This window comes from Streptopelia decaocto, assembly GCF_964273445.1.
Source record: "Streptopelia decaocto genome assembly, chromosome: 3".
NCBI classification, from domain to species: domain Eukaryota; kingdom Metazoa; phylum Chordata; class Aves; order Columbiformes; family Columbidae; genus Streptopelia; species Streptopelia decaocto.
The window spans coordinates 45069658-45097579 of record NC_138656.1 but is presented as its reverse complement, the minus strand read 5'-3'; the positions used below and the strand labels follow the sequence as shown (position 1 = coordinate 45097579).

Below are 27922 nucleotides of genomic sequence, written 5' to 3'. Positions count from 1 at the left end.
AAGCCTGGACGAGGGACCTCTGTCATAAATATTCAGGGATGAATTTTCATCCACACATTCCCTAGTTCACCAGACTGCAATTCATGTGGCTATGGCAGGAGACTTGTTATGTAGCCACACAGCATTCCTGGGAATAAATTCTAAACCGAATGAAGTTTTATTCAGTCTTATATTTTCAAAAGCACCTTATAGTAATCTGTAGCCAAGCAGTAATAAAGACTTTTAATCCTTGTAGTCTGTGCTGTGCTGAAACTAAATACAATCCTATTTCATAAAAGCCTGTGGTCACTCAGGGACACACATTTCAACCTGCTTGAGGCATGTGTGCCCCATCCAAATGCCTCTCACAGTAACAAATCCAGTATCAGGCTTTACCAGAAATAAAAACAAAATGCAATCTGACTATTGTACTCATCAACATAACAGGGCTAGAGACCGGAAAAGGTAGACAGCATGTGTGCTCCTCTGCATGACAGATCCTGGTAAATGTGAAGAGGACCTCAGCTGTTGAAGAAGTCTCAGCAGCGATGTCACAATGAAATCCCAGTATACATGTCAGGTTTCTTCAAATGTTCATTGCCAGGTTGATGAACTAATATTGGAAGAAAGATCAACTTTACAATAAATCATTTCAGGACCTTCCCCCTCCCCTTCCCTTCCCCCAAATGGAAGAGAGGTGTTCAAAAGCAGTGCCTTGCTCTGAATTGATTCCATGCAGGGAAAAAGACCTTTGCTCACCAGGCTTATGTGCTGTCACTAAGGAGACACCTCAGCCAGCATTTACTTCTGTGTTTGGACGAACAGAGGCAGAGGTCTCCAAGCACTAGGGGCCAATAATGGCAGTGATTTTGATTGCATCCCAGCAGTCCACACAGGCTCCCATGTTTTTTTTGCTGGGGGATTCATTGTGCCTTACTCCAGGAAGTTTTGGATTGGTGTAAAATGAGGAACAGCCCATGTGTGCAACAGGGAGGCAAAGAGAGCACAAGAAAATAAGAAGACCGTGCTGACAGTGGGAGAAGCAGATGATGGACATGCACAGGAGAGGCTGATGTGAGCTTCTGGGCCATTCAAAGAGAGTGAAAGACCCTCTGTCCTCATCTGCTTCCCTCCCTTTCCCCCATCGAGAGCCAGTACCCAAGGAAGGAAAAGGCAGAGAATCTAGAAGGGGTGATGGGAAGCTGTCAATATGTCACAGGGCAAGGAAGGAAGGAAATAACATGGAGGAGATGTAATCAGTGCATTTGCTGTAATATTCCGGCCCTGCTGAAACTCATGGCAGATGCCCCCTGCGGTCTCACAGACATGGATGTCAACTGAAGTGTCAGGCAGAAATACTTGGGTTCATAGAAGAGGACAAAGCTCTGGAGAAGCCCCATCATTTTATCAGTGTTTATGAAGCTGTGCTCATACCTCGCCTATATTCAGGTTAATGAAGTCCTTGCTTTTCACACTCAGTGCTTGGAATACTCCTGAAATAAAAAACAGGACACCAGCACTGTAAATAAACCTCAAACAAACCTCATTCATATTCACACATGAACTCCCCATCCCACTATGATGGGTGGCCGTGCCAAGGAGAGGGAGGGCCTGGTGCAAAGGCGGATCACTCGGGATTGCTTAGTGGTTGTAGCTGCTCTGACAAAATGCAGTTGTTGCAAGAGGAAAAGTCTTGCTGACTTAAGGGCTTTGTGCAAGTCTCACTTCAGGATGAAACTCTGAAATGAAGCCAAGCAATCTGCATTTCTTTTTATCTCTTATTTATTTTTTCTCTCTCAATAGGTCAATACTTCTATTGCTATAGATCAAACTAGAAAGTAAAGAGAAGAACAAAATGAAAAATATAACTCAAGAAAGTTGATTTTCTTCTCATACAGCAAGTTGAATTTAGTTCAAGTTTAGAGCAACACTAATGATCACTTCAGCATTTATCCAGCTATTTTACTTCTCTCTCTACTGCTTCTGTTCAGGCATGAGAAAGAACCTGTGCATGGATGAACTGAGACCTAGAGTGCCTCCATGAACAGGGAACCATATCTTCAGCCAAAAATGGACAAGTTACATAAAAGGTACAGGAGATACCTGCCTAAATGCATGCTAATAATCTCTTTGCATGAGGCACAAGCTATATTTGAACCTTGAACTTCTGTGATCCCAAATTAAGCTCATGGGTGAGCCACAAGAAAAGCTATAACATGGACATTGCCAGCATTCTTCACATGCCTTCTATGTTGTTGCAGGGTTTCTGAAGCAGGCTCTATTCACATGGGGAAATTTTCCATTAGCAGCAGAACATTTTTCACTTTACAGGAGAAGAGCCATCCTAAAAGCAAATGCTAAACACAGCTCCTTTCTGTTAGCCATGTACACACTTGATCTCAGATACTGTGCAATACACTCAATGGCAGCCAAAAATGGAACATTTTTTTTTTCAAAAGGGAAGAAATTCCAGAGGAAGAAGGTACTTACGACTTGCATTCTCTAAGCGAATTAAGCAGTTCAGAAAATCATCAAATTCAATCTGGAAGTGTTCATCAGAGTATCGGAGGACAATCAGTTGCAGCAGATAGTTGTTGAGTTGGTATCCTTCCCAAAGACACACACACAAAGGAAAAGTGAGCAGCCTTTTAGGCCAGGGAGGAATCTGCAAATCTCTACTAGCTAATCTTGAAAAGCAGTTAAATGGCACACATTCATCCAGAAAGTGATCTGACCACAAAGTTCTTTAAACTTGCAAGGAATAACAAACACTGAACAAGAAATTTTGCAGTCACTGTAGTTTCTGGTCCATGCACTTTTTGATGCATGAGGGACCATTTCATCTACTTGAAATTTGGAGAGATTTCTGCAAAACTAGCTACTTTAGTAAAAATAATTTGTGCTGAAATACACTGACTGCTTTTCATAACAAACAGCTTACTCACAGCTCCTCTGACCTTAAGTGGAGATGGGCTCTGAAGTGGTTTGCTTCAGGGTCTAACCCCACATATATGCAGGGCTGCTGAGTTTAACAGAGCTCAGCAGAAATGTAAAGTTGCTCTGACTGATTGCCCTGCGGGGTTGGGGGTACCTGGGGCAAAATGAGTCCACTCAGTGTACCCTCTAGGTGTCCTGGTCCTCTCTGGGTTTTAGTCCTCCTCCCTGTTCAGGGTCACCCAGCCTGCATGATTGGTTGCAGGTGTCTTCACCCACAGCTGCTCTGCCTGACAGGCTTCCCAGATAAAAATGCGATACTTGTCTTACCTGCGGCTTTAAGAGCGCTGCGAAGCTCATAGGAGGACATAGAGCCCGATTTATCAAAGTCAAATTGAAGAAAGATATTCTGTTATGAAAGGAATACATTGAAAGTTCTGTATTTGCATATGAAAGGGAGCACAGACATGGCATAGCAAGGCAAGGCATTTATCTCTAACTGCGTGGCGTAAGTGTTTAAGCAAGCTGACAAGACTTTAGTCTAGATCCAGTCTGATTTTGTAACTGAGAAGCAAATCTGGGTCCCAGTTCTCTGTCATATGAATAGATTGTTGTGAAACTTAAACAAGTTCTGCCAAACCCAAACATTCAAAATTAGTGGGTTGGTCTTCATAAAATATTCCATGATTTTTTTTAAAGTTGTTTTATCTGGGAAAGACGTGTTGATCTTTGCCTTTTGCCTCTTAACTGAGGCACTCTTTTAATCTCTTTTTGTGTTTGTCTTGATAATTCTGAAGGCTAGAGACAATTTGTTTAACATGAAGTTAAGATCATCACTTACTCATTTGCTTCTAGGTATAAAAGATCTAAAGAGCCACACTCATGGTACAACTAAGAGAACTGGTACAAATGGTTTCAATTTTGAACTAAATATTAAATAATTGTTAAGTTGGAGCTAAATTCCATCCTTTTAATGAGACAACAAATACGTCTCTCCCTTGGAATATGAGTTATTTAGAGCTGTTGTCACATTCGGCTTAAAATTTTCCAGCAAATATATGTGCGAATCTCCCTACAGGATACAAGGATTTCTCAAGCTCTCTTGTTAAAAAACAATACATCTTTTGTTAAAAGAGATGTGGCATTAGTACCCAGAAAAAGTGTTTGCTATTTCTGATGGGCTAGACAAGAGGCAGAGAACTGCATACTTTGAATGCTTGGGTGAAGCATGAATTCAGAAAAAAACTACTAATGACCATGAGGAAACAATTATGATGTCTTTATTTGAATGTTCAGCCTGTGGCCTGATTCTGCAAGCCTGCTTATTCTTACTGCCATGCACAGTGGCAGGGAAATATGTTTAAAATTAGAATCAACACTTTCCAGACTTCAGTACAGTTGACTCCTGAGAGATCAATAAGGGAAATGCAGTGACTTAGGAAATTATTGTTTCCTACTAGTCATGAATCATCACTTTCTTCTGTACAAGAGCAGTAATGGAAACTCCTTAAGTTTCATTTTGATTGGCTTGCTTATTAGTGCCCATTGCATTCTTTATCCCAAACATAGTTGATTTGCTTACAAAAAATCTCTGTTAGTTCCAGAAAACCATTATGGTTTAGCATCATGGAAAACTGAGAATGTCTCTGACCATCCAAAACAAGCCCCCGTACTTTTAAAACATTTGGTTTGAGTTTAACTTTGTGGCTTGTAAACACTCCTGTCTCCATTTTTGTCTGTGCATACATAATAAACTATGCAGGAAATAGCTAACAAAATGGAGAAACAAATACAACTAATAATGTCACCTACTATCCATTTCTTCATTTTTTCCCAGAATACTGTGAACTCATTAAATTCCAGTTTCCCGTTGCCACTGGTCTGGTAATCTGAATTAAGGAAAAGGATTTGTTATACAAATGTCCAAATTCTGTCTGAATTTATGTGCACTGTTCCTTTAAGCAGAAAACATATTGCCTGGAAAGTCAATGGTGCCACTGAAACCGATACTGGGATTTCTGAGGAGGTGGAGGTGCAGCTCCAGCAGCTACAGTCGTGGCTGTGGCTGTGATACTTAGGGAACATTATGTGGTATAAAAACACAGCTGAGCAATGCAGGCTCCACAGGAGAAAGACAGATTGTTCTGAGACAAGAACAGCTTTGGATGTGAATGGGATATAAATGATTGAGAGAATTAAGTTACCTGATTAAAACAAATTGCTACTTGAAGGACTAAGTTAACCAATGTGCTATAGAGACCAGGCTCTGTTGCAATGGCTCAGCCAAAAATTAATGGTAGTTGTGTGGTGAGGCTGACAAAATCTGGTCCTTATGGTCTGAAAAAAATGTCTGCATAGCAGTTCTGAGAGGCAGTCATTAGATATGCCTGGCCTTCCCTCTGCCTGAAGTGTGAGGGTCTTGATACTTATTTTACTGAATTACAAATGTTGCTCAAGCACAGCTCGCTTGCAAGGACGGGGCACTTGCTCCAAAATGCTAAATAAGGAATGGGCCCTTTCCATCCATTCCCCCTTCCCTTTCCCATGTTACTTGTCAGGACAAAGCCCTTGCTCAGATGGACACTAGCTCAGCAAGCATTCACAAAGGTCAAAATATGCCAAGCAGGGTCTAGCTAATGCCTGCTGTTATTTAAGCATCTAAACTGGTGACATTATTGAGGGCACCCACAGATCTCAAGGACATTACCACTCCTGTAAAATGTTAGTCTTTTTACCCAACCAGGTTCTTATTCCTGAGGTCATGTAGAACTCTCTCCTCCGTCCACACTGGCACATGGTCACTGTAGCCAGGAAACTGGTGGCATATGGTATGGAGAGGACTTGGCCAGCGTTGACTCGAGTTTGCATTCGTATAATTTTCTCCTCCATGTGTGCTCCAAATACCATGATTAGAGTAGGATGATTATGTCTGCATTGCTTGTGCCTCCAAAGCAGTTGAAGAGATGTCTTCCCGTTTATTCAAAACTATGCAGATTTGCTTGGAAGCATTGCAAATCATGGAAACTATTTAGTTATATCCTAAATAGTAAACGTAGGACTGGTGCCATGCTCCTGGGTTGAGTGCAGACTCTGGCTCTGTCCCAATACCATGTAAGGATGAGATGTGAACATGGACGAGCTCCCTACTGAAGCTTGGTTTTTAAGGGAGGAAATTCAGGGCTGGTCCTCTGTTTCTCATTGCAGATGCAATGAGCTGACTGATCTACACTGAATTTTAATATTATGGACATAGCTTTAGCAGGATAAAGTTTTGTCTCTTTGGGTTTTCTGAAATATTTGAGAGGATGTTACCTCTGTCATGGACTGAAGTAATAAAAGCAAAAGATAGGAACTTGGCTGAACAAGCAAGACATAAATGAAATATTAGATACTTGCCTTATCAGGACTGTATCTCTTTTGTCTCACATGTAACAAAATGTCTGTCAGGGAAGGGTGCTGTAAAAAACAATTCTACCTGAGGAGAAGCCATGCTAAGCAAACTGAACAGGCACCACAACATTGCAAATGACCAATTTGGTGGGGAAGTACCAGTGCTGTGATTCATCTCACCTAATGTCTGAGCAGTCATTTAGCACCCCTCACAGTTAGGCACATCCAGAACAAGCATAATTACACCATCCTTTTGCTGTCTACAAAGGAAGTCTGGAAAGCTAGCTTAGATGTAGACACCTACACCACAAATGCCTAAATTTGGACAGGCAACTCTCGCCCACAAGTCTGCTTCCTGGAGTTCCAGGACCTAGCTGAAGGACCAGATTTTCCAGCTTTTTGTCTGATCGTGAAAAAAACCCACAGCTTTGATACCAGTAATTTTCAGCACCCTGCTGATTCTTAATTTCTGACCCATTGCTTGCATGCACAACTCTGATGAATTTAACCCTCTAGACAACAGAATTTTCTTAAGTTATCTTTTCTAGGTCCTTTGTGAGTAAATTTGAGATTTACTTTTACAAGTGCTCAGCAATAAAGCATCTTCCTCTAAGTCTGCAGTAGAAAATCATCTGTCTTGAAGCTCCTAACCCTAAATTTCTAGATTCACATAATTCACAACTTTCATGTAATTTTTAAAATTTCTTTGGGTAGTGTTCTGCCATGTCATTACCACATCCATCTCTGCTTTCTATGACAGGCAATGCTATGGACAATTATACTCAGTATTCATTTAGCCCCACAAGCATTTATTTGAAAGGATACATCCATAAGAGAAATTATATTTCGGCATGAAATTATACTTAAGTTCTTGAATTTTATGTTCTTAGCTGGAAAAAGGACAATAATAAGAAAAAAAGTCATTGGGCAAGTCTACCTTTTATAAGCTGAAAATAGAAAATAGGATTTCATAAGCAGAGACAGCTGGCTCTTAGTCTTCATTGTGGGAGGACCTGTGCACCGGAACATTAAGACTGTCCTCACTATAGAGAAGTTGTAGCCCAGACAGAGGAGGTATTTACTGAAGACATGGCAGGAAATACTGTCCTTGTTTAATAAATCAGGATATGAGGTATGGAGAGTGACAGGTCTCCCGTTGTACAACGGGTCTGTAGCAGGGTCATGGACTATGCCCAGGTCTTACAAGTCCCAGCCCAGTGCTCATCACTCCACAGCAGAGCAGCAGTGCAATGGAGAGTGGGCCTCATGCTGGAGGCAGGGCAAGCTCGTGGTTAGATCATGGACCAGATGGTTTCCTGCTTCTGCCTTGGTTGGCTGGAGAACACCAGGCAGGAGTTGTAATACAGCCTTTATTTTTCTATATCTGTGAGTGAATTTAATGGCAGCTTTTATGAAGTTCTTTACAGTCCTTAACTTAAAGGCTCTCAGCACTTACTTTTTTTTAATACAGCATTGAGAACATATTCAAGTTCTTCTGCAGATACCTCCATGTCCTAAAGTAAAAAAAAAAAAAAAAAAAAAAAAGTGCAGCATCTGTTACTCAACTGCTTCTGTAAACAGACATACCAAAACCTCAGAAAACACAAACATCACCCATATGTACTTTATTGCAACTCAGGAAAAGAGAACCATACAAAACCCAGAAAAGGCTAAAAACTAAAGGGCTGGCAAAATAGAAGAGCACTGCTGTGCATAAGGCTGTCTGAAGGAGATCTCAAGCAGGAACCATTGATTCAAAGAAAAATAAACTGCAGCTGGACACCGAACTAGGTAGGCTCTCTCAGACGTTGAGTTCTATCTTTGGTTCTCCTGCTTGCTCACCAGGGACCACACCTTTCTCCATCTAGACATAATGCATGGTGACATCTGGTGCCCAAACAACACACTACAACTAAGTATACCCCTCCCCAAATCCAACATTTTCATTTCACCCAGCCCTGCGTGGGAGTAGAATCGTCTCCCCTCTTTCTACATCTTGCTATGACCCACAAAGGTTTTGAACTCACCTTTCCTGCAATCTGCTCAAACAGTGCCCGGAACTGCTTTTCTTCTTCAGTTTCCTGTGAGCTTGGGGTTGGGCTTGGAGGCTGCAACATCAACCACACAAGTTATTATAAGAATTGTAAAACATGACATTTCTCCTGCACACAGCCCCTCTGTGCATCAGGGGACCATAGTACATCTTAAAATAAGGGTGCACATGCTCCTGAGCATTGCTAGACTGGAGGCCTACCAACCATCTATAATAGCTGCCCAAGGGGATTTTCACCCCTCATTTCCTCACCTGGGCGGTTGCGTAGTGTGCCATTGCCTTGGCTATCTCAAAACCAAAAGCACCCATCCTGGAAAACACCTCCCCTGCACCACTCTGCTTCCCCAGTCCTTGAACAACGACAGCTCCACTGAGCGATTTCTAGTGGCATCATCCAGGGACCTCTTGCCCTTCTTGAGAGCAAGAACCAGAGTCAGCTGCACTTTGTCACATTACCCAGAGCCATCCTGAGCCTTGGAAGCACTTTCAGCCAGCTGCAGGGGTGTGGATTCCAGGCTTCAGTCTACACTGATGAGCAGAGAGATGCTGCACTGTAGAGACACTGCCATAGTTGGGGTGACCATGTAAAGAGGGAGGAGTTCTTGTGACCAAAAAATGGGGAAAAAGAAGGCAATGGCACAGGAAGCAAAGAGTCAGGTTTGTTTTCTCTACCTGCAGAAGGTAAAACATGGTTGCCTCACTTCTTTCTGCTCAGGTTTGGATGCAGCCCCTTAGTGGTACTGGGACAGGTGGACAGATTTACTTTGCTACTGATCATGGCCCTCAGATCCCAGAAATGAAGACACACTTGTTAGCTGGTCCCTGTAGGAGAGTTTACTAAACAGGGACACAAGAGATCTTGGCTTAGCTTGTTTCCATGGGAAGGCACACCACAATCAACAGCTTATTTGCAGGGATACACTTAAACAGGAGCTGACTCAGACTCAACTGCAAATAATGCTCAGCAGGCAGACCAGGCCATTCAGAAACAAAAGTAATGTAATCGTTTCAGTAGGCACATGTGTGTATCAAGCATTCTCTCCCAAATCCTGCAGGTATTGATAAGTAAAATAAGGATATTTGTATGCAAAATGCATGTAGGTATGTGGACATTCTCTTGCCTTTTGTTTTTTCATAACAAATAGAATTTTAGAAGATGTGAATGGCCGTGTGCCTCCCTGATGTTAACAGGTGATCTTTCAGCACACCCGCGGCAGCTGATACCCGCCTCCGCTGCTGGCTGATGCTGACTGCCTTGAAGTGGATGCAGAAGCATAACGATTATAATTTTGATTGTTACAGCTCTTTTACCATATTCAGCAGAACTGACTATTTCAGTCACATACACAAAGCTGGCAATTGTGTAACATTCCTGTGAAATGAATGTGTTTTAGCCAAAGACAGTAAAAGCAGCATGTATCGGCTTCTGCTGAGCTATTCTCTTGCTGTTTTAACTCTGTAGACTTACCTCAGGGAGATCAATGGCAACGTTTTCATCTAGATCCCTGGAGAAAACAAAACCTCATTTGGTATCTGAAGATATTCAACATCTGCTTGGGGTGGAAACTTGCTCATTATATTTTCCAGAGGTGAATGATAAAACTGCACTTTTTACTGAACAGGTTAAGTTTAGGTAAAATTCATCAGACAATCCAATTTTTGCAGTTTAAATTTTGGCATAAGCCCTTAAAACAGACTTTAATCAGGACTCAGGGAGGGCACAGCTGTACATGCTGTCTGCTGTAGAATTAATCTCGGTCTTTATTCATTGTGCACACACTTTTTCCTCAATACCCCTTTTAAAATATAAAATTGTCATTTGGACAAACTTTGAGAGGAAACAAACACTGATGCAGTCACAGGTGACAACTGGACATTATCAAGCAGCTAGCAACTCTTCTTTGCCAAGCTTCCAGAGGATTCCCCATGGCAAGCCCTCTTTCCCCACCTCCTAAACTCGTCTCCAAAAAAAGTCAGGTTTAGTGAAAATGGTCAAATGCAAAAAAAACCCAACCCAAACCAGAAAAACTAGGCAATTCCTATGCTAGGGCTCTGCCATAACGCTGAATATCCCACAGCCAGATCCTCCCAGGGAGCCACTGACCCCACATGTGGGTGAGCAGTGAAGGGCCTGGGACTGACTGCTGACTTACTCAGTGATGGCCTTCTTCTCGGAGAAAATCCTCAGGCAGAAATCTGCCTCTTGGTGCGGCTCAAACGTGGTCGGAATAAGAATGTAATCGCCTGGTGGCAGCTTGAATCGGTTGGATACTTCCCTTAAATTAATGTAGGTTTTGCTCCTGGCCTTGGAGGGGTGGTACCTGAAGAAGTCTTTGCCGAGGTGTCCATCTCTGCTGGGGCTCTAAGGGTGGAAATGAAAGCAGTGCTGCACTGGCCGTGGTGTGCTGGGCCATGCTTGCCCCTTTCCCAATCATGCAGTCAAACCTTGCTCGGCATAAGCTTGTCCCCTGGCTGTGACCCTGAATCTCATCTCTTCACCTGGATGCTTGCAGCAACCTAGCTCCCACTTGATGGCAATGTTTCCCACCCAGAAGGCAATCTAAGAGGACACTGGAACATTGACTTCCCGCTTAAACATTCCCTGCCATTAAATATCACCATCCCAGATAGGGTGTCACAGAGTGGTGACAACAGATTTGCCACGCCCAGCATCACTCATGGACAGGCACCTCTGTGTGTGATGAGCCCCAAGAGGGTCAAAAGGATCAACATCTCATCCCCGGGAGCCAGGCAAGGGATGACAGAATCATGGGGCCGAGGAGTCTGTCCTGGGAACCCATGGCCACACAGGGACTCCTAAATCCTCCTCTGAGAGGACTTCAACCCAACCAAGTCAAAATTCTCGATGGGCCTTGGTGTAACTGAGAAAATTATTTTAAAAGCATGGGCCTTAAAAATATGTGATGACTGGCAGGGGTACAAAACCAGAGAAAGATGCTGATACTGATAGTGTGGTTGCTGCGTGCTGTAAAAGCATAGAGTACCTCATAAATAGAGTAGCCGATGGTTAGCATTTCAGCACCAAACTTCTTGAGTTTACGGCGATCCTTTTGCATCAGTGCTGCTATGAATGTGCAGTCATCTTGCCCATCGTCTTTCTCTGTCAAATGCAGCTTGATTTGTGGATTTGTCCAGAAAGTCTCTGCCAATGTAAAGAACACCAGAGAGTTTCTTGCCTTGGGATAATAATACCACCATTACAACTACTAAAAAAAAAAAAAAAAAAAAGGACAAAAAAGACATTTAAGCTGAGGTTTTGCTCAAATTTAGTTTTTCCATTAGCTGTCATGGTCATGCTTCTTTCCACTAAGTTCTGCAGAAAATAAGCCAAATCCCAAAGTCCTTCATGGAACTAGGTATAGGAAAGATTTTAGGCCTGATATTTTATTAAGTTACTATGGTTTAAATAAAGTTGTCAGATGGGATTTTCTTAAAAGTACCTAGCTACAATGATCCCATAGTGCTGGTGCCAGTCTGGAGTAACACAGTTCAGATCCATGTGCTACTTCAGAGCCACATAAACATGCTGGCTGAGCTGGACTTTTGTCTCATTTTACCGTTACTGCTGCAGTTCAGGTGACTTTTATTTGAGCTAGTCCTGCTCGTGCAACTGTAAATTAGAGGAAAATCAGATCCAACGAACTTGAGAGCAAAGAAAGCAGCTCTTTTACTGCCAAATCTCAAGTGGAACCATATGAACTTTTGTCCCTTTGGTTGGTTCCTGCTAGCTGAGACTTAGCTGGCCTGGCCTGCACCCACAATTCTGGCTATAGGGTAACAGGAGAGGGTGGGTAAGGACTTCAGTGCCTCCTTCTCATTTTCAAAGCAGTATGTATTTACCTAGAAAATTCCTGCATCCTCCTGCAGTGGATCCCCGTACCCAGCTTCCTTGGTGGATGGTCACCTCCCATTTGTGGGCAGTGCTGTCTTCCAGGGCATCTGGAGTCAGGTTGCAGATCTCAACCTTGTCAAAATGCACTTTGAAGTCTTCAAATTTCATCCTGAGTAAAAGACATGGGAAGGAACAGTCAGTCATTCACTTCAGTGACAGATGCCCTGCAGAAGTACTTACTTGCCACTGTCCCAGGACCAGATCTCCAGCTTGTGTGGATCTCCATAGCTTCAGTGACCATGGAGATATGCTGAGGTACAACAGGGGAGAAACTAGCTCTTGCTCACTGTGGTGTAAACCACAGGGAGCCCCATTGTCTGGGTCTAATTCTGAGATTTTTTACACTTTTCTTTTTACTCAATAACTCCATTGATTTTATTCAGTTACATTGGAGTATAAGGTGCAAAGAAGTAACGCTTGCACAAAACCTACTGTGGAAAGAGGTATTTCACCTCTATGTTGCTGGAGAGCCAAAGGATGGCAGTCATCTGTGCAGGAGACAAATCTGCCTACAAATCAGCTGTCTGGTCAACACCAGCATGACAGTACTACAGGGGAAACATGGTGATGTATTAGCCAAGCCATGGTGTGTCTAGCCTGTCTGCACTGCAGTTAAAGTCATATTTTGGTCTCTGCTAAGGTGCCTGGGCTCAAGCTGTTCACCCTCCCTTCCTTTATGGGTGCTTGGGACCTTGTCCTAGCAAAAACATACACCAAACATGAGGGACAAACATGTGCTTGGACTTCAGTAACAGCTCCAATCTGCCCTTGAAGGTAGTATGAACACAGCTGCCTGCTACTCTGTCATGTAGATTGAACTACATCTATTTTATGCCCAAGGTGAACACATATGAGAAGAAGGCCATGAGAAGAAGGAAGCAAGTGCCACAATACGGGTATTTTTTTGTTGCTGGGCTGGGCTGGTTCAACACAGCCTGCTCAGCATGCTGAGAGGCAGATAAACTATGTGATATTATCTAGCAAGTAAAAGGGCAAAAAGATACCAACAGACCTGCTGGCCAAGGAAGCTGGTGTTCAGGACTGAGCAAAGAGCCAAGACAAGGGACAGCCAGAGCCAGGCATCCATGTGGCCATGGCGTGCAGCCCTGGGCAAAGGGAACAAAGCAGGGAAGATTTTTGGCAGGAGCTTTGATAGTGGGCACTGCAAGGACAGGATGTTCAAATGCCGTAAAACTGAGGGTAGCCTCAGTAGGCTGAACCTCCCTCTGTAAAAGGGCAGAGGTGTTAGACCTTCCTGAAGGCAATTTAGCATCCAGATGTGTCCTCTGCTCTGAATGACTATCTCCTCTCTAACATGAACTTCTGTATCTTTTTCCTCCAGTGGCTGACATGCCACAACAAAATGGAGTGGCAGGAGAGTAAAAGCTCTCGGAGACAACACATTTATCTGCATTAGCAGCAGATAGGACCCAGCTAGCCCTCTGGGACTAGCCTGTAGCTCACTGGAGACAGCTAGCTCCATTTTTCAGCTGCATAAGAAACAGATATCTGTGGTGGTGTTAATTTACACTTTCCATGGGCCATTTTACAACTTGGTTTTAGTGTGTGAAGAAACAGCAGCGTTCGCTTTCCTGAGCTCTGTCCTCCTCTTTGTTGGCTCTTCCCACATACTGTTAGCCCTAGGCACTGCTAATTCTCACTTTGATGCTCAGTACATGGGAACAGAGGCAGCATAGCAAAATCTGTCTTTAAGTGGCTCAGTTTCCTGGCCACACCATGAAATTTTGGGCTCTTTGGAGATGTGCTGCAATGCAGATGAAGAAGTTGCACTTTACAGATCAGATTTGGCTCCTAAGAGCCAACATCTGTTCTGACTGCCCTAGGGCTGTCCTGGATTTGTACTGGTGAAGGCAAGAGAAGAGTCTGACCCTCTTATTTTAGGAGGGAAGGGACTAGGGTGACATGACACTTACTTTGCTTTAACTGTTCTGTAGTTTTTGACCTAATTTCCCTCCCTGCACTACTGTTTCCCCTAGCCTTCCTGTTCCACCTAGGATGAAACTTAACACAATACATGAAAATAAACAGATACATTTCTTTTTCTTCCTCTTTTCCTTCATTTGATAGAAATGAGCCTGGTTTGGAGAAATGACCATTGCTCTGTGTGCAGTCAGCACATGGAATAAGCTGGGTCCAAAACCCGCAGCACAGTTACAGAAGTTGTTCATGAGACCATAGTAGGTTTTCTGGGCTCCTTTTCAGCTTCCAGACACATTTAAAAACTATGTACAAAGAGCTGGCTGACTGTAAAACTTACTATTAATTCTACTTCAGTAGAAACCAGTTATGGTGAACAGGAGAAAAGCCCCGTGGCACCTTATGTTATTTGCTAAGCCTGAAGATAATGTGTGTCACAGAGAACACATTTTGAACTCTTGAGGCCCTAGTTACTTCACTACTCACTATTTCTAGCAGCAGGTTTCAAAGCACCTCATAAAGATTACCCCAGTTTTCCAGGGAGGCAAGCCAAATCACCACCGGAGTGGTGAACAGACCACTTGAAAGTCCTCAGCTGCAGAAGCAGGAATACAGCTCAGTCTCCATCTCCTCAGCTAAAATGCATCAGCAAGTACCACAGTAGGAGCAAACTGAAAGCTGGAGGGTAGGAGCTATGTTCAACTCTTCCCTCATCTGATCATGTTAATGTCTTTAGGGATACATCACATTCATTGCTCGTGCAGTCTGTATATGAAGCCTGATGGGGAAACTGTCAAGGTGTGGCTTAGAGGGGGCAAAGGGGCAAACACTTCTTAGGGAAATGCACACTAGCCAAAAAGCATTAAGAAAAGTAAATCTAATGGACTGGGTTTAGCTGGTATCAAACTTGCCTGTCTGGTTTTGGAAGCATTTTGTATCTTCTGCATATGATTTTTGTCCACTTAAGTCCTTCAGCAAAAATTTCAGACCCAGTGGCTTTTCTTTCTGCTCTGAATGGCTGAGATGCTGGATGAGGAAGGCCAACATTTGTCTGGATATGCTCAACCTCATTAATTTTTATTTGCCTTCTGAGGGCTTATTTAGCTATCAGCTTAGGTCTGCTGGACAGTTGACTTTTTCATGAATGTCATACCTCATTTGATGACTACTTGCACACTTGTATATCTCCATTACACAGTCAGGCTTTAAGTCATGCCCTGCCCTGAGAGACTTGCTTGAGTACCTTGGGTTCCAGGTCAAGAGTTTGTCTCCTTTTCATTTACCCCATAAGCTCCAGATGTCACCAGGTCAAAAAGAGACAAAAAAACCCAAACCACAAAAGCTTTTTGGAAAAACTGGAAATGCCCTAATGCACTTGCAATGTCAATAGCAAAATAACTCAAAATATCCTATGTAAAAATACCAAAGTACTGGATCAGCCGCTGGACCTACATCCCCCCAGAGGTATCAAAGTTTGGAACAAATCTTTTTATGTGACCTAACATGCTACATTGTCTATTTCAAATCACTTTTCAGGCCTAAAAGTGAATTTTGGTTTAACTTGCAGGAAAAATCTGGAATAACTCCACAGCATACTACTCTACATTTACCTCTGTGCAAAAGATGTGAGCATCTGGCCCTAGAAAATGTGACCACACACATTGTCAGTAGCACATAGCATGGCTGATATGGGGGGGAAACATGTGCAAGTCAGCCATCTGCTCTGTCTGAGATCGTGAATTTGGCAGGAAGAACGCTTCACACTTCAAAAGCAATCTCCACCACTTTTTTTTTTTATTTGATCTTTTCTTAAACCTTTCCATCATTTCACACATATCTTGGTGTTCTTTTACTTTCTGTAACATGTAGTGTTGCTTCTCAGGGCTCCCTTCCCTTCCAGTGTATTCCTAGCATCAACCCTGAAGGCATTTTATGGGTGATAGAGTGCAATACAATGCTCCCTTCTGCCAAGCCTGCCTTTGCTCATGGTGAGGATTTAAAGGGTGTTACATTCATGGCAGACACACAGTATTTGAAATATGCTAATGTCATTAACTGAGCTGACTTTTAAAAAGTTTTTTGTTATTAAAATAGACGTGTACACACAAAAAAAACACAGAAAACCAAGTGAGCGTTCTGCCTGAACTGTCCTAGGAGGAAACCAAACATTTCCTCACTCAGAGATTTCTCCTTTATCACTCATTTTGCCCACTTGCACCTTGATTTCTGAGTGGAGACACACACTGCAATGTCCTGTGGCTTACCAGAACTCTCCATCGTCCAGTGCTGCCTGAGATAGGCGTTTCTGCTCCGATGGGCTGACCAAACGCCATTCCGGAGACCTGCAAGAGAACAAACCCAAGCTTTACTACGAGTATGTGGCAATTAATTTTCTGTGGCTCAGAATGACTGGCTGGACACAGCAGCAGGCTGTTCTTCTTCCAGATGTGTTTTATCTGAGCAGCACACACAAACACAAATGCCTTTAGGATGTTTCCTGAACCCTGCTGTCACTCCACGTGGTAGCAGAGACCCAACTAATGTAGCTGGAAGCAGGACGGGGCCAAAGATCTCAAAGCTTCTCCACAACAGTCCTGCGTGACATATTCCACGCACTCAGAGCTGGGATTGCTGTCATGCGTTGAGGCTGGGTATAATAGGCCTACCAGTAAACCTCAAGATTTCAGTAGATCACATCCTTCCTTAAATCTGTTTTTCATCTGTAGCACCATCTCCTCTCTTAGGTTTGTCAGTAATTTAGGGCCAGACATTTCTCCAAAATTGAGTCAATGGGAACCAAACAGGATCCTTGGCCTGTACAGAGAGATTTGCTGAAGTAACTGGGGTTGCAGGTAAAGTCTTTGCCTTCTTTTCATTCACCCTAACAGTTCTGGCTGTAGTAGGTGATAACCAAACAAAAACCTGCTAAAGCTTTTTGTTAAAACTGGAAATGCTCTACTGCATTTCCAATCTGACACAATAAACATGAACTAGCAGACACAGTTTTTAATTCCAGCAACCACTGCAAAATGTTAATACAGATTCCTGTATCGACCTGCAAGTCCCTCTGTATCTTGAACTACAGAGAACCTCCCAAGAGCACCACCAGAGCTCTGCTTTGCAAAGACAGCCTTCTCAATAAGCAGCCTGAATTGCCAGATGCCTGTCCTAATCTTAAACTCTCTATTTTTTTTTAGATTTAATCATTCATTATAAATGCCAATTATCCACATTTTTCTTTTTCAAGATAATAAAGGATCCCAGGTGACATGGAAATATTTCATTTATTTCTATGTCATGTTAAGGACAGGGACATTCAAAGTGATCCTACAGATGACTATGTGTCTCAGCAATTTTAAAGGGCCAGCCATGTTATGGCTCTATATCTGTGTGAATAAGAAAAGCTTAGTAGAAGAAAGTGAAACAAAAAATGAAGCCATGCATATATGCAAATATATATATTTAAAAGTATAGGTTGGGGGGAAACATAGTGTTGTTTTTTACTATACAGTTTTTTCTTTTTGTATTTTTTTTGCACTGCATTACCTTCCTTTGGTAGTAAAAGCAGACTGATTTTCAAACCAATCCTGATGTGTTTTTGTGTCCTTCCACAACTTTGGTGTATATAATATGAAGAGGGTCTCATCTAATGGTCATATATAACCTGCAAGGTTACTGCCCGTTCCTGATATGTTCAGAAACCCGGAAGAGTAAATGCAACTAGACACTCATAAGCTACTTAGAGGGGGTAATATAATATTTGTTTTGAGCTTATCTGAAGTAGGACAAAGAATGGGTGCTGTGTTACAAGTACTACATACAGCAAGAGGCTTGCAGAAAAATTTAAAAAACAACAAACTGATAATTTTTCCAATTGGGAGTGTCTTAAAATTAACTTAGCCCATTTATATTAATGAATGATTTTTGCTAATGCTAGATTTTGGGGGCTAAATAACCTTGACATTGTCCCCTTAATTGAGCAGCTTTGAAAATACCAAGGGTGAGGTCTAGTACGGCAGTTAACACTGTTATGCGTGTGTAAACCCTTGATTTAGTGTTCTGCAGAATAGGTGGGCCTGCAGGAAGCTGTGGAGCAGTAGCTGGGATTTGACCTTTGCAAGGCCAGCGCATATAGGACAGAACACATACTTGTCACTCCAAGGGCCATTCCACTCGACCTGTCCCCAAGGATTCCTTATCCTTATGAGCTGCACTTTCTGTCCTCGATAGCGCACCTGGGGAAGAAGCAAAATAGAGAAAATACCAAGTGTCAGTAGCTGGGAAGCAGGTCTTCTCCAGGTTGCAAAGGCTGGGCAAGCTGCTGTAACAGCTGGGCAATAGGTATGGACTGTGACAGGAGATGTAGGAGGGAAGGATGGGTGAGAATTTGGGTAACTTCCCCAGGATAACTCCCCACATCACCTGAGGTTGGGGGACCCTCCCTTATCTTTTCCCCTGGTCTCTCCTTGCCTGTGCTGCTGAACATACCTCATCAATGCCAGTCATGGAGTAAGCATGGCCCTTTATAAGGCCAAAGGGGGTTCTGGCTTCTGACTCGGCAGCACTGCTGGTCTGAAATATGGGGAAAAAAATGTTAATCTCCCTCTTCAGAGAGAGATCACAAGTGGTGCCACCTGGTCCTTTCCAAGCATCAGGTGGGAGGTCAGTGGATAACCAGTACTATGAACAAGGAACTTGTATTTCTGCCTGATGCAGACAGTGATGGTGCAATTGTGCCCCTTGAGGAAAGGATTTTTTTTTTAGCATTGCTCACTCAGAGGGAAAATAAAGTGTTTCCAGGCTGAAATACCTTCTTTGCTCCTGTGATTTTGTATTAACATCATTTACATTTCCAGGATCTCAATCTAAACTGCCATTCAAATGTGAAATGGGAGCCATTCAAATGGGAAAAGGTACTCTCAGACTGAGATCGGATGTTGATATTGTTTCATTTCTTGTTAGAAGACATTGCTGAAGTAGTGATAGCAGTGAAGGGTCCCATCAGTCAGCTGAGTATCACATTCTCTCTCTAGTTTAATAAATACTTAATTAGTCTTTGCCAGCAGCAAAGCTTCATCAGGAGAGAATGGGAAGCTCAAATCAGAAAACACTGAACCCAAAGTTGAGGGTACAGTCTTGAGTAAAAGAGAGAGCTTGTGGAAAAGCCCTGCTTGTAGTCAGGCAGGCAATAGGTTTTAGACAACAGGTCTCCTTCAGCCTGGCCAAATGTTCAACAATCGGTCTCTTGAGTAGAGGGCACACAAAAGCCTCCCACCTTCTACCCCAGCCTGGGCAATTCTTTTGCTTTTGTTACAAACTGCCTGAAAGGGAAATGAAACATTTTTGTGCTTGGTGGGATTTTTCATTTGCTCTGAAACCTTTTTCCCCAGCTGCTCATGCTGCTGGAGAAACCTGACACACTTCTGTTCCTGAACCAACTTTCCCACTGAGCACAGTGAACAAGGAACAGCAACAGGGATTTCACTCTTTCTTTTGAGCAGCTCAAGCATTTTTTCACCAGAAAGCCAAGGGTACATGGGCAGCTCCTTTCACCCTGGATCAGACACACTGGCAGAGCAGTGTAAGTAACCTGTGCAGGTGCTACCCACTGGCAACATTTTCTCTGGGAAAGGTGGAGGTTTCAGTCACTGGAGGGAAAAACCTGACATACTCTGAGCCCCAGCCCTTGTTTACAAACACACTGATTCTGAAAATTGTCTTGAGTCCCTCAAGTCCCCACAGATGGTGTTACAGAATTCTGTGCTGAAAAAAAATCAACGTTCTAGTCTCTGGAACCAGTAAGTCCTCAAAAGCTATGGTAAATTTTAATGTTAAGTGACCAAATAAGCCAGGAAATCAATTCACTCTCACTGAGTGCTCATATTTGTGTCATTTTTGCCTTAAATACAGTGGCCATCACCTGCTGCAAGTGGTGAATCTTTTTCTTTTCTTTTAAGCAAGTGTACTAAGGACTACATTGATATTACATATCTATTAGTTCACAGCTATTATTTGCAGAGTTAAGTGCATACCCATCTGCTTGTCATTCATTTAACCAGTCTTAAAAAGTAGGGTTTTTAACACAGAAACCACAAAACTAAATTGAAAAATTCAGACCCTGTTTCTTACTTACATCAATAGAGCAGCCCACCATTGAGCACCTTTTCAGAGCTTTCTCTAGGATTTCATAGAAATTGTCAGGAGCCTTTTTGACCTCATAAATTTCTCCTACGCCCCCTGTGAAATCCTCCATGGCTTCTATTGTACTGCCTCCTTTCAGAGCCTCGTAGCTGCCGTTCAGCCTGGAAAACACATGCTGACCATGAGACATCCTTTCAAAACTTTGAAGATACCCATGTTCGATAACTTTCTCACATGTGTGTGAAATTGCAGCAATGGAACTGAACTCAAAAGAAGCATTCCAGAATGCACCCAGGATATATTTGGATCATTCTGCTTTCCTTTTTAATTGCATTTTTAATTCATTAATTTCTCCGTATCCTCAAAGCCTGGGGCTTTTCCTTCTTTAGTGCCAGTTGTCAGGTTGGCAAGGACTGAATATCACTGCCTGTCAGTAGCTTGCTACCTGCTGAATTATTTTAAAATACACAGTTAGCCAGAATCATTAATTGAGGTCTCAGCAGAGACACAAATGGCAGGATTCAGGCTTTGATCCAACTCTGTTGCTATCAGCTAGGGTTGTATCTAGCAATGTGCTGGAAGCTGGACATAACATCTTTAGATCAGGGCAGCAGCAAATGCAAAAAACCCCACCACAAACAACAAAAAATACTGGATAGAAGCTGCTCACTTGAGTTGTGAATAATGTATGTACACATTGTGAATAATGTATGTACAAATAGCAAATCATGTATGTGCAATGAGACTTACTTGGCATAGGCTTTCTCTAGTAAAGCACTCCAGAATTCATTGTGTTCAGCTGAGTGCAGGAAAACCAGCCGGCCGTTGAAGGTGGGTAATCGGTCATCAATCACAACATCCAGCCACTCGTTGTGCTGCCAAAACTATTTAGAAAGGATGTGGCATGAGTTTGCTGACAGCATGTCATTTCCTGAGGGTAGGACTCTGTTGTCCCAGCACTTCTAATAGTAAGTTAGTGACTATCACAGGCTTGATTAGAAGTCATGTGTCAATCATTCTTTCCCACTGTACCATGAGAAGCTGCTCTGAAGGAAGCACAGTATATCTTAAGAAAAGACTAAGATTAAAAATGTAGAGCTGTATTGTAGCTCCTTGTCTGGACAATGTCACTCATGTAGCTACAGAATTGGTTACCATGTGGTTCAAGACACCTTTAAGACATACATGGATTACAGATCCTGGTCCAGCTCCTTTAAGGCCTTACATCCTAAGTGGGACTTTTGTGCTTGGGAAAATGTGAAATGATTTCTAAAGCCACATATGTCCTCACAGAGCAGAAGTGGTTATGTGTGTGCCTGTGGGAAGCTGACATAGCCCTCTAGGTTGTTCCTCAAAACACGAACAACAGTGTAAGCTGTTTTTTCAGTGTCTCTTCTGCAATAACCAGCAAGCCCACTGCAAAATAGACCATGACGTGTAATGACGAGCTTCTCAGAAATGTGTTCATGGTATGTCAAAAGTGCATCTTACCTGGAAGTGAAATATTCCAGCATAATCTGGCCCAAAATTTTGATCCAGTGGCACCACTCTTGCTAGCGTTTTTTCATTCAGTGTAAGAGAAGCTATGGCTGCTAATAGCCAACAGTCACCTGTGAATTGAGAAGGAGGTAAAAAAACTAATTTTCTTCCCTTCAGGAGGAGAAGAAGCTGGTGTAGAGGCCAGAAGAGATGTTATGGCAGTTAGCTGCTACCCCTCTTGAAATCTGAAAGACAGCTGGTGCGTCTCCAGGAAGCGTGTCCCTGCCTGGCCAGGGCACACTGTGCTGCAGTTTGGAGGTGCTGGTGGACAAAAGGCTCCCTGGGTTCACAGTACCCTCATGTGGCGGTGCTGCCCTGATCTTGAATCCCATTGCACCAGGATGATCCCTGGCATGGATGGAAGTGTGCTACCAAAGAGGTGGCTGTGGGCAAGGTGAGCATGGGCACCGCCCTCAGCTTCACTGCTCCTGCCAGCTCAGCAGGGACAACATCTCCTTGCACGTAGGGATATTCCTGCTGCTCCGCGTGGGGTGTAGGCATGAATGGGTCCACCCAGGGGGAATCACTCACCAAGGTCCCCCTGGCAAATGTCAGTTCTTGTGGCTCCTCCAAGGATAAACTTGGGGTCTTTGACAATGTCCTGGGAAAGTGGGAGAGAGATGCAGAAATTAATTAGAATGTGCCAGGAAAGTATCACCATCACTCTGAGCCCAGACACATGACAAGGTGTGTGCCACGTGAACTGTATTATCAAAAACTAGGTGGGGAAGCTTTGCTAATTAGTTATAATGTAGAGCAATTAAAAAATCAACTATCCTCATTTTTTCATAATTAGTTGGCTGCTAATGAGAGTCTGGCATTCTTTATTCATCTGTAGGCAATTTTTAAAATATCCTAGCACATCCTCATCCAGAATCTCAATGATATTAGGAGACAACCCTGGCTAAAGTTGTTTGTTTGTTTTCTTTTTCCCAACGGCTGGAAAAAACTAAAACGGGCAATTTACCTTTAAATGCACTATTAAGCCCTTTATTTGTCTGTAGGTAATACCTGGAACATACAGTGTCTGACAACCATGAGACCATTTCCTGCTCAAGTAAGCAAACAATAAAGGTAGACTGCAGCCTTGTTTGTTTTACTGAGTTAGTTTTCAGGAGAAGCTAACACTACCCACCCTTGTGTGCTCAGATGTCAGAGGAATGGGTGGCATTAAAGCAATTTTCAAGCATTCATTTGATTGTTTTAGTTCAATTACTAGCACCACAGCTAGACAGAAAAATTACAGTGGTAAACCAATAATTGTGGTAGGTTTTCCCTTCTTTTCACTCCTTTCCCTTGAACTGTAAATTGAATGCAATTTATTGAACTGAATAGAAAAGGTAGGAAACGGGTATCTAATATATTAGTAGAGGAATATGCCTGTAGTTAATCAGTCTGCCCTGATATCTTATTGCATGAAGCAGACCCTACATAAACAGCAAAAACTTAAAAAGATATATTAAAATGGGGAAAAATGGATGAACACATCCAATTATTTAATGCCTGCATTTGCCTAGAAGGAAACTGTGCTGCTTTTGGTTTGTATCACTATATTTTGTGAGGCCATCAGGGCGGGATAATGGCAGTTTTGTTGAGCTTCCTGCACTCATTGCTGAAGCATCTGCTGTCGGCCACCGCAGGAGGCAGGACACGGTCCCCACTGAACCCACACTGCTCATGTGAAGCTCACCCTGCAGAGGCAATATTCAGGAGGAAGCTGGTTTGCATACTTTTTGTTTGCCTTTGCTGGGGAGGAGGTGGCAGCCTGGCCATGCCTCAGCCACAGGTGCCCCGGGGAGGAGGTACCACGGCACCTCGTGTCCCCAGTGCTTGGAACAAAGGGAAATCAAACATCAGCTCCTCCTTACCTGGCCCGCCTGCTTGTTAAATACACCCAGTCTCGTGGGGACTGGGTGCGAGCAATAAAAAATGCAGGTCATTTTCTTTAGACATAAAGATAACATCAGCTGATAAAATAGCTGATCTTTAATAGCACGCCTTGTTTCAGCATCACTGCTCTCAGGGAACATAATTCTCATGGCAAAAGCTGTATTTAACTGTTACCAAGAAACTTTGTGTTAGCAAGGGATGAGATGAAAAACCTTTCCACTGACATGGGTCTGAACATTAGATTCATGGCTCATTGCTTGCTACACAGCTCTATAACTGATGTGGAAAAATATTTTCTCCCATCTCCTATGTCTAAAGCAAACAATACATAATTTAAAAAATCAATAAGAAGGACTTGAAAGGATTTTGACTGGACTTGAGCCACATTCTCTGTTACACAAAAGAAAATGACACTCTACAGTTTTTGAGTGGATGTTGTAAAAATAATATTAATTTTAAAGGGATTTTCAGGCTGGATGGTGTAATCATAGAATCACAGAATCATAGAATCATTTTGGTTGGAAGAGATCCTAAAGATCATTGAGTCCAATTATAACCTAACCCTGGCACTACACCATGTCCCTAAGAACCTCGTCTATAAGTCTTTTAAAACACCTTCAGGACTGATGACTCTACCACTTCCCTGGGCAGCCTGTTCCAATGCCTGACAACCCTTTCCGTGAATAATTTTTTCCTAATATCCAATCTAAACCTCCCCTGGTGCAACCTGAGGTCATTTCCTCTTGTCCTATCACTTGCTGCTTGGGAGAAGAGGCCAACATTCTCCATGCTACAACCTACTTCCAGATAGTTATAGACAGCGATAAGGTCTCCCCTCAGCCTCCTTTTCTCCAGGCTAAACAGCTCTCATCAGACTTGTGCTCCAGATCTCTCACAAGTTTTGTTGCCCCCAGGCAAGGTGTATCAGGGCTTTCGGCAAAACCCTGGATGGATCTTGCATTCACAGCATATAGTAATCGAAGAATTCTCCTGCACAAGGACATTGCCTGTAAGTAGGGACATGCAATCCTCACTGAGATGAAACAAGTTGACCCATGGCTCCCCTGATGCTACATCAAACCTGTGTTTCTTTAGACTCAAAGGAAAACAAATTGCGTCCCCTGCAACTCTATCTTGCATTGGTAAAGGGGGTACATGGAGACCTAAGAAAGGCTGAGGGTGAGGCTGTTGAGGTGGCCTTATCTCTGTGATCGCATTTCTCTGCCTAGTTCCAGCATACGGTACCTGTCACACTGGTTGCCAGTGGCTGTTCATATTAGGAGAATTTGAGAATTTCTGTCTTACTTCCTCCTGTAGACTACTGACTCATTTGGTATAGGTGAAACACCTTTTTTTTTTCTTCATTCTTCAAATTATATATCTAACTTGCCTAGACACTGAGCTGTTAAATTTATCCTGACAGCTGAATTTAAATATAAATTAAGAAAGAATAGAGGGAAGGGAAGGAAAAAGGGGAAATACAATGAGAATGTCTTTTATTCTTCAGATTATTCTAAAATTTTAAAAAGGTACAGTTTCAAAGGTTCAATTCGTAATGTAAAGAGATTGCTACACAAAATCACTAAATATCTTTTTGAATCTTAGAGTACTTAAGATTTCTGTAGAAAGCCAGATATTCTTTTGGTGCAGATCCATGTATCTCACTGATTACAGTGGGAGATTTAAAGATCAGGGCTAGCTGAGGGTCTTGTTCACGCTGTGTACAAATATGTATACATGCACATATATGCATGTCAAAATAATAAGAGAGCCTTCGCTACTTTCATTACTAAAGATTAAACTCTAACAGGGTGTGAATCTGAAGACAAACATTATTTGTCTCTGCAACTACCTGCATGTATTGTGCTGCAGTTCATCCAAGGTGCTGTAAAACACTGGTAGGAGAGGCAGTGAAAACCAGCCTCTGTGAAAAGCAGTTTGAACACCGATACCCTACAGAGGAGCCGTGCTCTCGTGCCACCCTCACCGTCACCACGACTTCACCAGCTGAGCAATGAACCTGCTCCAAGCCTATATCCCACTTGCAGAGTAAAACATGTTAACTCAAAATGGTGTTACGATGTCCATATTTTGCTGCTGTTCCCGGTAGATATCAGAGATGAAACTGATTAGCTTAAATGCTGAGGAGCCAGAGAAGAGCGTAACTAAAACCCCGTCCTTACACATCCTCTCAGCCTCCCCTGAGCTTTATTTCTCACTGTTCAGCTCACAGAAGTTCACTGTTTTGCATGGTGGGAATTGGAGCATAAAGGCAGATCCTGTTTCATGTAACTTGCTCATCCTGGAAATGTTTCCAGTTCAGCGTACAAAGATCCTGATGAGGATTGTGACAACTTCAACAGAGGGACCACTTTCTGCTGTCCCTGGGTACAGTGCACAAAGACACAGAAGCTCTCAGCTGATACTGGTCATGTTTTTACAGTGAAGTCTGGCTACTCTAAAGCTCCAAATGGGAAAAAAATACAAACTAGCACCTAATGGCTGGCCAAAAGCTGTTATTTCTGATTAGTGTCAGAACGTATATTTTTGATGCCCCACAGCACTCCAGAGTCACCACTGCAAAAGCATCTCAGCCCCATGGCTCCATCCTGTGCTGGGGGGCAGCCCCACAGCCCACCTGGCTTGTGTGGCACAGGTAGGCAAGGCAAGACAGCAGTGCCTGCAGAAGCTGCACTTACCATGTGTAGGGATCTCCTGTTTTTTCATAGCTGAACATTGTCCAGGAGTAATAGCTTTAATGCTCTGTAGTGGCATTATGTTAACTATCAGATGCTGAGGCATTTGAATGCCTATCATTGTGGATTAAGTTAAGCCAAAATTTAAACACTTCTTTAAGCTTATTTTGTTATTTTTCTCCCTTTGGTATCAGAGTTGCCAAAGGAAAGTTTTCTACTAAAGAAGAAGCTTTCAGACTATGAAGCAAGAGAATAAATGTCAGTCATTAGCAAAGCAATGAAATGTAGACACAAATTTTCTGTGGCTATTAGTTACAGAGTTATATGGGGAGAAGGACCCTGCAGTAATGTTGCATTTGTGATCTGAGGGCATGTGACTAGTGAAGCTTCAGGCTCTCACTGTGTTATTAATGATTGTTATTCAAGATGAATTAAGAGATACTCATCAAGCCCTTGGCTACTACTGAACGGCCCAGTAACCATGGCATGTATTCATCATCTCTTGGTCGCCTTCATGATTGAAGCGAGTATGCAAGTATAAGAGGCTCATACTCCGGAAGTTAAAAGATTTAAATTTTTAAAGTTTAACCTTAATTATTAATTTCCTACACTAACAACACTTGACTTTTCTGTAGTTAGAATGTAATTATAATGTATTTTACTCTTAAATCCTTGCATGTCCTCTTATTTTCATCTTAAAATTGCTTTTGTTTGGCAGTAATGTAAGAGAGAAGGCTGATTGCAAGTTGTTTATGCATGTACCTAAATACACATGCATAAAGCGTGGCTATACAATGAGCTACAACTGAAAAATGGGATGAAGCCTTCCAGCGCTCTCGTCCCATAGCTTGAGCCCTTTGTAGACGACATCCCAACCTCGCACTGCCCTGGAGGTGGGAAGGGTTTCCTCCCACACTTCGCCTCTCTGAATGTGCCGTGGGTTTGGTGCAATCCCAAATCACAGCAGCATCTGACTTTTGGCAGGATGAAAGGAAAGAATGCAACACATACTCACCCCGGGCCTCTTCCAGATGAAGGGAATAGGTGGCTTTTCACTAAAGAAGAGAGAGGAGCTGCAGGCAGGGAAGTCAGGGTCCTCGAAGAGAACCCCCTTGCGCAGACACTCCCGCTTCAGCTCCTCATAGGACTTCCCCGAGCCCTGGGTGGCCCGTGCAGCCTCAGGCAGTGCCGGTGGCCTCGGCTTCGAGTCCTGGTACAGGTGGGGCATGGCTCCCTCCTGCCTGCCAGAGAGATCCCAGGAGAGAGGTGGGCAGCAGAAGGGAGGGGAACAAGAAGACAAAGGAGAGGGGGCAAAAATACCTCTAGTGCCTTGCAAAGGAAAAGGGGGAGGAAAGGAGCAGGAGCATGCTGTGGGGAAGGCGATGGTGTCCTCCAGCCCTCCTCTGCTGCACCTCCTCGAACTGCAGAGTGAGCCCAGCTGCTCTGAAC

General features: G+C 43.0%; 1 protein-coding gene across 1 annotated transcript; it reads right to left on the bottom strand.

Annotated features, from left to right (window-relative positions):
• Positions 1–268: 268 nt before the first annotated feature.
• On the bottom strand, positions 269–27701 carry CAPN9 (calpain 9; the record flags this gene model as incomplete). The annotated part of the gene is made up of 20 exons (XM_082048889.1): positions 269–592; positions 1414–1472; positions 2470–2586; positions 3244–3322; positions 4726–4794; positions 7129–7193; positions 7760–7817; positions 8331–8411; positions 9825–9861; positions 10510–10718; positions 11362–11519; positions 12218–12378; positions 16472–16549; positions 18357–18442; positions 18696–18779; positions 20341–20509; positions 21099–21232; positions 21840–21958; positions 22419–22488; positions 27489–27701. The coding sequence occupies 20 exons, from the start codon at positions 27699–27701 to the stop codon at positions 566–568; spliced, it is 2073 nt and encodes a 690-aa protein (XP_081905015.1). The 3' UTR covers positions 269–565.
• Between the last annotated feature and the right edge of the window lie 221 nt (positions 27702–27922).